Source organism: Engraulis encrasicolus, chromosome 13 (assembly GCF_034702125.1).
Source record: "Engraulis encrasicolus isolate BLACKSEA-1 chromosome 13, IST_EnEncr_1.0, whole genome shotgun sequence".
NCBI lineage: Eukaryota > Metazoa > Chordata > Actinopteri > Clupeiformes > Engraulidae > Engraulis > Engraulis encrasicolus.
The window spans coordinates 25,998,181-26,009,576 of NC_085869.1; the positions used below are offsets into that span (position 1 = coordinate 25,998,181).

Here is an 11,396-nt window from a genome sequence, read left to right on the forward strand (position 1 = left end):
ATCTGTCAACAGGTCTTCGTGGGCCACCGCACTACTTTGGCACACTCCTCTCTCCACACGTGTCTGTGTGTACCCATTCATGGCATGCCAGGCAAGTCCAGGCCAGGCCCAGGCTACCAGTTGCTTGGCTGGGTATTGCCTTTGGATTTCATAGTAGCCATGCCCTGAGTGGCTTCACAGTCTGTGTAAACAAACACCCTCCACACACACACACACACGCACACATACGCACGCACACACACACACACACACACACACGCACACGCACGCACATGCACACACACACACACACACACACACACACACACACACACACACACACACACACACACACACACACACGCACACACACACACGTGTACAGACATAAACACACTCGGTCACTGGTGGGCATCTGTCGAGCTAATGTAACAGGGGGAGAAGAGGTGGGGGGCGCTGGGGTTGACGTGTGTGAGAAGTGGGGGCACTGGGGTTGGCGTGTGTGAGAAGTGGGGGCACTGGGGTTGGCGTGTGTGTGTGTTGTGTGTGTTGGGGAGGACGTGTGTGTGTGTGTGTGTGTGTTTGGGGGGGGTGGGGGTGGGTTTGCGGTGTTCCCTGGGATTACATGGCTAATCTGGAGACAGACGGGGGACACCTGTGCCCCTGCAGAAATTAAAGGATTAGGGAGCCACGCTGCGCTAATGAGGGCCTGATTCCGGGCCCCTGCTGCACCCGCTGGGAGTCCGGGGGCATGAGGCCAAGCCAGAGACGCCTCTGTACTCTGTCCTCTGTACTGGCCTATACTACAAAGCTGGTTCAGGAGTAAACCAGGTTAAGTGAAGAGGTAAATCACATAATAGAAGAGCCTGGAGTCCTCATTCTCTTAAGAAAATTAGGACCTCAGGCTCTTCTATTGGTAACCTGGTTTAACTTGGTGTAGGCCCCATCACAGCAAAGCATAGCACAGCACGGTAGAGTAGAGCAAAAGGAGAACCTCACAGAGACCAGAGTGATCGGGGTCTGCATGCACGATGGGCAAAGACGTCTCCAGATCCCTGGGACGTAAGTTAAAGCGGTGCCCTGTTTTGACAAAACTAGAGCATCAGTCTGATTCCATCGTCTCTTTCATTACGATTATAATGAATATGCTCTTTCAACTAAAGTGCATCATCATCGTGTACAACATGATCGATAGCGAGGATGGAAACATGGCTTGTCGTCTCCATTACCATTATTCAATTAGGGCCATGTCCTGTCTTCATATCCCAACCCTTGTGGATTTTTATCCCCCCCTCTACTCCTCCTGTAAGTCCCCGTCTGACCCCGCTATACAGAACAGGCCTGCAGTTGCTGGCAAATCCATTGTCTGGCCCGCTCCTGCTTCAGAAGAAAAGAAATCCAGACTACAGTCTACAGTTCAGGAAATGGCGAGGAAACGCTGTAATGTGAGAAAGGCAGGCGGCTTGACTGAAGAACAGCAGGGAGGAGAGGAGAAGAGAGGAGAGGGATGGGGAGAGGAGAGGAGATGAGAGGAGAGGAGAGGAGAGGAGAGGCAGGCGTCGAGGGAATAGTAGTACAGTAGTGAGTGCAGAGTTAAAATGCGACCCTCGTTCCGCCTCCATGGGCCCTGGATTTTGGAACAGCTGAGCAAAGAGCAAAGCCTCATGCCATCACTGCTCCAGACTCCCCATATCTTATCCCCCTCTGTAAGTCTGTCTTCCCAGCCCCTTAGATAGCCCCAGCCCCAGCCCCAGCCCCGTCTGAAGGCCGTGCGAGACAGGCGAGATACAGTATGGCTGCAGCCTAGGGGCCCCTACCTGCCAGGGGCGCCCACCAATTGGCCCAAAGTGCAAAATCGCAGAATTGTGACAAGATGCAATATTGAAAAATTCCTCTGTTGTGTTGAGCACAGTTGGTAGACATGTTATCCTTAATACCTAGCTCGTAATTTTGACAGCATCTGTAAATTTGTCACGAAAATTGCCTTCTGATGGGGGTGACTAGAAATTTGTAGCGTAAGGGCCCCAGGCCATCTTAATCCGGCCCTGGCCGTGCCTGCTGGTGAGTGGGGGCTTTAGGCTCCTGGGGCTTGGGCTTGGCAGTGATGTGCTGAGAGGAGCTGCTGGAGCTGGGGCTGCAGAGTGGCCTGAGATTGCGGGGTGTTGAAGGAGCGAGAGTCAGATCTCTCTCTCTCTCTCTCTCTCTCTCTCTCTCTCTCTCTCTCTCTCTCTCTCTCTCTCTCTCTCTCTCTCTCTCTCTCTCTCTCTCTCTCGCTGTCTCTCTCTGTCTCTCTCTCTGTGTTTCTCTCTCTCTCTCTCTTTTTTTTCTACACCACTCTCAAGTTATGCTCTCTCTCTCCCTCTCCCTCTCTCTCTCTGTCTTTTAAGTTTTTTCTTTTGTCCTTAAGCTGCGACACTCTCCAGGGTCATATCAGTCAAGGGGTAGAGTCATGAAGATCTGAGCATCAGACGACCATGGCAGTCACAGTCTTCCCGTCTGTCATTCCCTAAATAAGCACAAAATGTTACACAACACAGATTTATCTTACTGTAGCTAGCACTTGAATTGTATTAGTTTTGTCAGGTTTTTAGTATTAATTTTACACACAGTATTCTTTTCATTCAACCCATTCTCATATAAACGGAAATCAGTGGAGTCATGTGAGACCATGGCAGATTCACGGTCAATTTTTGGCGGGTGTGACTTACTTCTTTCATTCAGTTCATTCACAGAAGCCCTGTGTTGTCTATTCAGATTAAAAACATCTTTCATATTTTGAAGCTGAATATTTAGAAGGCAAGCATAGTGTTCATCGTTGGTTTCCCTCCAGGACTTGTGTGGGTTTGAGTTCACACACAGTGGAAAATTCTCAAAGCTTTTGGGGCAAGATGGTGGCTAAGAGCATCTCGTTCTCCTGGACAGTGTCGGCGGTGTCTTGTGTTACAAGCGCGCTGGGACATATTCAATCTTTCCTTTCTTCACATTCACTTTTGTTCCCTTTTCCAGTAGCGGGTGACTCAGCCTTGGCCTACCCCCCTTATGAAGCTCGTTGTAGCCACCAATTTAAAACCGGAGACATTGACAGAACATTCAAATGGTTTTTCCAAATGGTTTTGAACTTTGGCTCCAGCACCACCAGAGAACTAGATGATGTATGGCTCTCGTATTTTGGCGCTTGCCCATAGATCTAAAGTCTCTTCTGTGAAACTCTGTAAAACATTACACAGAATGTGACCTGACAATCTGACTGGTGAGGAAAGGTCTCGCAGTCCAAAAAATTCTACACAGAGCAAATGAGGCTTGTTGCAAAATGATCATCACTAGGGCCCGTGTAGCAGTCGTGGCCTTTATAGCCTGCGGAGAAGGGCTTAATCATGGACTAAATCATGCGTTCAATACTGCACTGCACCCCTGAAGAAATCAGTGTGGCAGCGTTTGTTTTCTTTTTTCCACAAGGCTATTTCTTTTTACCGTCAACTCGACCTCCGGCGAAGAGGTGTTTGTCAGATTCAAAAGCCTACTACTGGTGACTCATGCAATATGGGACTAGGCTAGTCTGTCTCTCTCTCTCTCTTTCTTCCCCTCTCTCTGTCTCTCTCTCTCTCTCTCCCTCTTTCTCTCTTTGTCTCTCGTCTCCCTCCATGTGTTTCGCTGTCCCTAGTGTCTGCATGGCATACTGACTTTAAATCAATAGCGCCACAGTTTGTTTAACATTAATGGTGTCGTTAGTCAATGGAGAGCACCCATTCCAGGGCGGCTCGGGTGACTGGAGCCCGACCGCCACAAACCGCTCAGCAGGGACCGTTTGACCAAATGTACCGCGCTCGCCTGTATCTAGAGTTGTTTTATGCTGCAACCGAGAGGGGGTGACCATATATCGCACAGACACTCAGGAGTTCAAAAGAAAATCGTGCGTTCCTTACTTATAGAGGCCTTATTCAAGCAGGGATTTTTTTCCATTCCTGACTCACAGTGGGTCTATAGAAAAAAAAGATCATTTTTATGAAGTGGAAAAAAGGTTTGAGACAGCACAGGACCTTTTTTGACCAGTCACTGAGGCTGCAGCACCGGCCGACTGCCAGGTGAGAACATAAACTATTGTTTGACATCTGACCTTTGAGCAAAAGCATAACTTTAAACCTGAATATGAAAGAAAGCATTCAAGAGAAACTCTTTCTGCTCTTTTCTTTTCCAATCGCACTCACATATGATTGGAGCAGACGGAGCGGAGGAGGCCGACACACAAAGATGGAATCTTTTAGATCTGGTAGGCTAAAGGCTCCGTCAACAGGGCATATATCAATTTTAATACCTGGAGTCTGTGGTGCGTAGACCCGTCAGGAGCTTAACTGATCAGAAAAGCCTCAGCAAACATTTCACTTGTTTGCCATCCTTTCACTTGTGGTCAGCCTCCTCTCCTTCCCAGTGTTGGTTTAATTATTCTGTGGGAAGGCTGAAATGGAAAGTGCTCTTTCCCTCTCCTCTCTATGTAAATAGACTCCCCATCCCTTCACTTCCCTGCAGGCCTGGACTGGCCATCTGGCATAGCTGTCTTTTCCCGGTGGGACCCGCACCCTCTTGGGCCCCTATTTTCAGAAATGTAACAAAAAATGTTATAAACATTTCTGAAAATAAGAGTGCACGAGGGTGCGGGGCCCACCGGTGAGTCAAATCTGCGCTGCTAAATATGAGGGGCCCCTTTAAGCCAAAAGTGCCCGGGTCCTATTTCTCCCTCAGTCCAGCCCTGGAGAGTCCCCATCCCTTCCCTTCTCTTCCCTTCCCTGCATGGGAGAGCAGAGCATGGGTAAAAACCCCAGTAGCTGTCTGCTAAGTGGCTGTCAGTACTCATCTGGCTCAAGCAGATGCTGCAGACGATGTACAGTAAATGACCCCTGCTTACGTTGGAGCGTCACCAGTCGGGGGAGCCCATGCTGCCTGGCGATGGACACATTAGCTCCAGACAGTCCCAGGGACTTTCCCCCAGGGACTGTGCTTTACAAGAGCATGACAGGCACAGAGCTTGTGCAGACACCGGAGTCCCCTCAATAGTAACATCAAAATAGTGGGACAGATGAAGATGAAGTGACTCGAGTAGATGTACCGATCATCTGTAACAATTAGAACTACTGTGGCTCTTTTATGTTTACTGAAGACGTTTATCTTGGCTTTTTTTGGATATATGCAACTTGATACCCTACAAGGACCTTGTGTATGTGTAGGGATGTGTGTGTGTGTGTGTGTGTGTGTGTGTGTGTGTGTGTGTGTGTGTGTGTGTGTGTGTGTGTGTGTGTGTGTGTGTGTGTGTGTGTGTGTGTGTGTGTGTGTGTGTGTGTGTGTGAGAGTGGGTGAGTGGGACAATGTGTGGGTGGGACAATGTGTGTGTGTGTGTGTGGGTGGGACAATGTGTGTGGGAGGGGGGGGGGTGAGAGAGAGAGTGTGGGTGTGATAGAGAAAGAGTGTGTGTGGCAGTACACTTTTACTGTAATGTTCAATTATGTGCATTATTTCTTTGTGTATGTTTGGATTTGTGTATTTATGTAAGCTGACAGACACCTTCATTTCCTTCGGGATTAATAAAAGTACTCTACTCTACTACTCTACAAGCAACAGAAGTGCTGGCCACGTACAGCTTCCTTAGTTTTGTGTGCTTTTTCATATGACAAACAAATGTTTGTGCCATAATTTGTCTGTCAACAATCTGGGCTTTCCATCACAAGTGCAGTGGAGCACTCTGCAGCTCTGCCCTCTGTTAGTGACCTTTGGAAGCATCATTGAGCGACAGATACCATGGCAAACGGTTGTCTGCCTGCCTGGCCGATCTCACTGGGACTCCCATCTCCCCTCGCTCTACAGCTGGCACATCTCGATACTAATGCAATTTGGTTTCGCTCCCGGAGTGAGTGAGGGAGAGAGAGAGAGAGAGAGAGAGAGAGAGAGAGAGAGAGAGAGAGAGAGAGAGAGAGAGGATGGCCCCCATCAGTATGGATCATGTGTGTGTTAGTAGGTATGAACGCCTGCTGAATCAGCTGGGCCATTCAAAGAAAGTTCAGCACTAACACCACCATCACTGCCGTTACTGGTACTAGCCCCCTGTGTCACTGACCTAACAGGCAGTCATGGGCCTTCCTGGCAGGCACAGAATGCCATTTAGAGTCTCTCTTGTTTCCATGGCAGCCTCAGTTGAGTTAGATTACCTGACGGTGATTCAAATTACCGCCACACTCGGGACCGTCTGTTCCCTATTGAGGCGCTGACGACGGTGACATAGACATAACACCATTTCGTTTTAGAATGTGTTTTGCTCTCAAGACGGAACTGTTGTGTCTCGTGGGCACAGGACTTAATTTGACCTAGAAAATGTATCTCCTGTGTATCTGACCTTCATACCAACCTGTATACTTGAGACAAAGTGAATTACAGACAAGCGCATATGGCTTTCTAAAGGGATTGTTTTTTTTTCCTTCCTTAGAGAAATTGTTAAATGTTGCAAGTTACAAAACCCATTTTGGTGATGAATGGTCCAAGGTCCACCACCACCTCTGCCCCCCCATCTTCTGCCTTCATGTCAATGCAAGGAGCCCCTGACAGCTCAATATCTCCAAGGCTTAGTGATGGTAGCACAGACACGACATCTGGAAAAAGTGACTTTGCAGGAGGATCTCATCATCACCCCTTCTAGTCTCGTTTATTCAGACACACATGTTGGAAAAGGAAAGACGTCTTGCGAATGAAATCACATTGATAAATGAGACAGGCAGCAAAGCAAAGCGGTGTCTTAAGGCGTAGTGTTATTTTTTCCTTTAGCAGAGACGGAGAAGAAGGGGAAAAAAAACTCTTACCACATCAGCAACGTGGTTAGTGTTGCATTCGTGGCTTGTGGAGTGTCAGCTTTCACTAGTTTTGCTGTGTTTGTGTAAATTGTCAGGGGTTTGCAAGCTGCCTGTGTTTGGGTGGGTGGCGCGATTAAGCTCTAATTGTTTCAATCTCTTTTGCTCTCTCTCTCTCGCTCTCTCTCTCTCTCTCTCTCTCTCTCTCTCTCTCTCTGTCACTCTCTCTCTCTTTGTCTGTAACGCTCTGAAGGGTGGGGTGCACCAGCGCAAGGAAGTTTTTTGGGGCCAAAACAAGACACAACTGGAGCCCTTATTTTTGGTGGGTTGGGGCTGGGGGTGTCTGCTCCACTCCACACACACTGCACAGCAGATGTGGAAAAAGTAGGGCATAGAGAGGAAAAACGCAAAGGGGGTGAGACAGGGCTGTGTAATGGGGAGAAAGGAAGCAGGACTAAGTCTTGTTTCTTCACATGTTTAAGTTTGAGCAACATATGGGGGAGATACTGTACTGCTGACTTGACTTCGTGTGCTAGCTAGCACAAAGCCGCCCCCACAATCTGCGCAACAAAGCAACTCTTATGTACTGCATAAAAAAAGGTCTGAAAATCAGCATATGGGATCCATAAAGAGTGAAAGAGGAAAGTCCAACTTCTTGATGCTGGATAACGAGAAGCTGTGTTTCAGGATGTTTACGTTAATTAAAGCAGCAACCCGACATCATTGCAGTGCTGTTTTCTCAAAAAAAAAGAAAAAAGTCAGCTCAGAGTACAGTACGGTAACATAGCAGCTGCGAATAACCCGAGATCAAACAGCTCACTTCAGAGCAGCATGTTTAAATGGGAGTAAGTGCAATGAAGCAGGGGAGCTGACAGGGGGGGGACAAAGGGATCGGCTGTCCCGGGCCCAGGGAGACGGGGGGGACCAGAACTGGGTTCTCAATACATTGAATGTATTGAGTGAGGGGGCCTTTTCAGTTGACTTTGTCCTAGTCCCGGCCAAAGCTTTCAGCGGTGCCTGCAGTGAAGATGGGAATAAACACTGTATAAGAGTCATGTGCATGTGAGAGAAGCGTGTCAGCTGAAGACCATTCAGAAAAGCTATCCTGATTCCTGAATCTATTTTTACTGGCAATGAGGAAGTAAACACGCACTTCCCTTTCTTGTGGCGTAGGGCAGGAGATATTGTGTGTTCCTGTGTTTTGGGGTGTGTGGTGTGCTGTGTGTGCTGTGGGGGCTGTGAGACACAGCCAGTGGAGACAGAGGCACGCCTCTGCACACGCAGTAGGGCCTTGCCTGAGGAAGGCTGCTCCAGGATTAAGGCAGAGCTCAGCGAACACTAGGGCTGGGTAAAATAATCAATTTAATCAATAATCGATCGATATCATTTAAAATTCACATAATCGATTCACAGGGCACAAAACCGTTTTTTTTTTTTCTTTTTGTTCTTTTTGTTTAATTCAGGTCTATGGAAAATACCCAGTAGGTGTTAGTCAATTAGGCCTAGGCCTACTTATTACAAATTAGCAATCTGTTAACACTGTCAAGCCACAGCCCTTTGACATTTTTATATAAAAATAGGCAACAGCGTCTTTTGGGGGAAATCCTTGCACCAAGAAGGGAACGGATTGAATCAATTCGGAATGAATTGAATCAAATCGAATTGAATCGTGATTAATCGATTCAAAGCCCTAAGAATCGAAATCGAATCGATACAGGAACATGGCTGCGATACCCAGCCCTAATGAACACACTTCATACTGCTCATTAAGCCGAGGTCAGGCCCTGTATTCAGACACTCAAAAGACTTTTCAGTCTCAAAGAAGCAGAGGGGATAAACTCCAGTCTGAGAACTATCTCTGTTGTCTTCCCACATGTTTTGATATCGGCACTTCTCTTATTCTTTCTCTTGAACAAACAATTTGTGTCTAGCTGTGTTGCCGACTATTCAGCAATCACACAACACTGTCACTTCATCGCCAATCACAATATATACGTAATAGTTTCCAGAGTGTCACTGAAATGATGTGGACCAATATTAACATATGTCAAGAAAATTAGTCAATTTTGTATATGATTACAAATAAAAACACACATACAAGAGAAGTAAGATTTTACGCTTTGGCCAAAGGGAGAGGAAGAGCGGAGCGCTTTTCAGAGAACGAGCTATGTCTCTTAGCGATCCGATCTTGACTCTCTCCTGGTCCAGCAAGAGTATTTATTTCATATTTGACATCATCGGAGACAGTTGCAAAACATAACATTTCCTATTTCTACCATGTACAGTCTAGTTTCAAGATGAGAGAATTTCTTCAGTTCAGTATTTCAGTATCACCTTTCAGTTCAGTGTTCTGAAAGGTCTTGCTCTGAACTTTCTACGGAACTGTACAAAAGACATTTTTTACTGATGTTAATAACAATTTTAAAACAGAGATTGTAGTTATTCTTACAACATCAGAAGATCTATCAACAATAAAATGATCTAGGTATCCTAATAGGTATACGTACCTGTAAATGGGTGTTGGGATAGGTAGCCTAATGTTCCACTCATGTTAGCGTGGTGCAGAGAACAATCTCCCATTTAATGTCTTTGTGTTGTGCTACGGTGCTACTGAGGGTAGCAGTTTGTAATCCATCATCTTCATCTTCATCTTTTCCCCCTGGCAGAGCTCCATGAACCTCCCACCCGACAAAGCCCGACTCCTGCGCCAGTACGACAACGAGAAGAAATGGGAGCTGATCTGCGATCAAGTGCGTATACTGTATAGCATTTTATGTCTCTCTGTCTCTGTCTCTCTCTGTCTCTCTCTGTCTCTCTCTCTCTCTCTCTCTCTCTCTCTCTCTCTCTCTCTCTCTCTCTCTCTCTCTCTCTCTCTCTCTCTCCCGGTGTTTCTCTCTCCCTCTCTCTTTCTCTCTTTCTCTCTCTCTCTCTCTCTCTCTCTCTCTCTCTCTCTCTCCCGGTGTCTCTCTCTCCATCTCTCTCTCTCTCTCTCTCTCTCTCTCTCTCTCTCTCTCTCTCTCTCTCTCTCTCTCGCTCCGTAGACAACAAAGGAGGTGATGGTGATGTTGAAGCCAGACTGGCCCGTAGTCGCCATGGTCACGGCACATCCAGTCAGACCCGCCCACCTGTCTGCTCTGCCTTTTGGGCCTGGGCCTAATGGGTACAGCAGAAGCAGTTGGGAAAACACACTGTGCTATAGATTCACCATACATACAGTACATCACATAGCCATTATACAGTACAGTTTGCTATTATGTAAGTTTCTCTTGCACGCAAGCAGGACCAGAAAAGGCAGGACAAAGTTATGTAGTAACTACACCAGGCAGTATCCATCTAACTCTAACAGTGTTAGTGTTCTATCTAACGGTGAATATTGCTCTGTAGGAAGTGTTAATAGATGCAGAGTTTGTCTGAAAAGTACTTATCAAAATTGACACATACATTCAGTACTGTATTGGATGGGTTGCAACATTTATATTTACATAGCGCTGCATCTACTGTATGGCTGCACAATTAATCGAAAATAATCAAAAATCGTGATAAAATCGTGAAATCGAAGTCGTGATTTCAATCGTGATTTAATCGTGGCAATAGTGACCTACCTTTGAGAGCTTCTTTGAAACCAGAACATACTGACAGGCTGGTGTTTCTGGCCAGAAATCTGTCCACCTAAGTTTCATGCTATTGCCTTTACATAATTATTACAATTCATTTTATTTTGCTCATCCCATATAATTAATTCATGGTTATATTTCATCTTGTTATAATTTTCAAAAAAATCTGCAAAAATTCAATAATCGTGATTAATAATCGTGATTACGATTTTGACCAAAATAATCGTGATTATGATTTGATATTGATGATATATGATTATGATTTTTTTTCCATAATCGTGCAGCCCTAATCTGCTGTATGATTGCCCCATGTGGCCTGCAGTTCTAGCATCATGTCATTGACATGATACTAAGCATGATAAATACGTCTAATAATGTTTGGAATCAAGTGTAATGAAGTGTAGAGTCCTTGTTACAAAGTGTCGACGCATTGTGTTTCATCTTGCTAATGCAGTACGTAAAAAAACAGAGAATGATCATTTGTACATAAACAGTTTGCTGAGTCAGACATTGATCTAGTAGCAGCCCAAAAATCAACATTAATAATGTTGAATAATGTTCCCTGTAATGCATTTGGAAAGCAAACAAAAAGTCTGTAGGTCCGCTGTTGGATTTTCTACTCGGTTTTCTCAGGAGAAATAACTCTGGAACTGGATGTTCAAGTCTAGTCAAATCATTGCCGTTTCCCAGCTGATTAAAATAAGCTATTGCATAACAATTTGGATGGCAGTTAAGGTTTTCTGGATTGATTTTCTGGTGCCGTGTTATTTTAGAAAATGGGTTTTTGGACAGCCACAGCCTTAAGTGTAAAAACAGACTGTCCTTCACATGAAAGATAGATAGCCATTGTTAGCTGATTTCAACCCAAACCACCTCTTTAAAGCAGGGCAAAGAATTTGAGTGTTATGATACATATGAAACATTAGAAACACGCTCATGTTATTTTATCTTAAAGTCTAAATGCTTTTGGTTGAGG

General features: G+C 45.8%; 1 protein-coding gene across 3 annotated transcripts in view; it reads left to right on the forward strand.

Annotated features, from left to right (window-relative positions):
- The window catches only part of fmnl2a (formin-like 2a), a 118,947-nt gene that overhangs the window by 17,433 nt on the left and 90,118 nt on the right, over nt 1–11,396 (forward strand). For all 3 annotated transcript variants that reach the window (XM_063213554.1, XM_063213555.1, XM_063213556.1), the window contains exon 2: nt 9,473–9,556. In XM_063213554.1, coding sequence (XP_063069624.1) covers nt 9,473–9,556 — 84 coding nt within the window. The remainder of the gene's footprint in view (nt 1–9,472; nt 9,557–11,396) is intronic.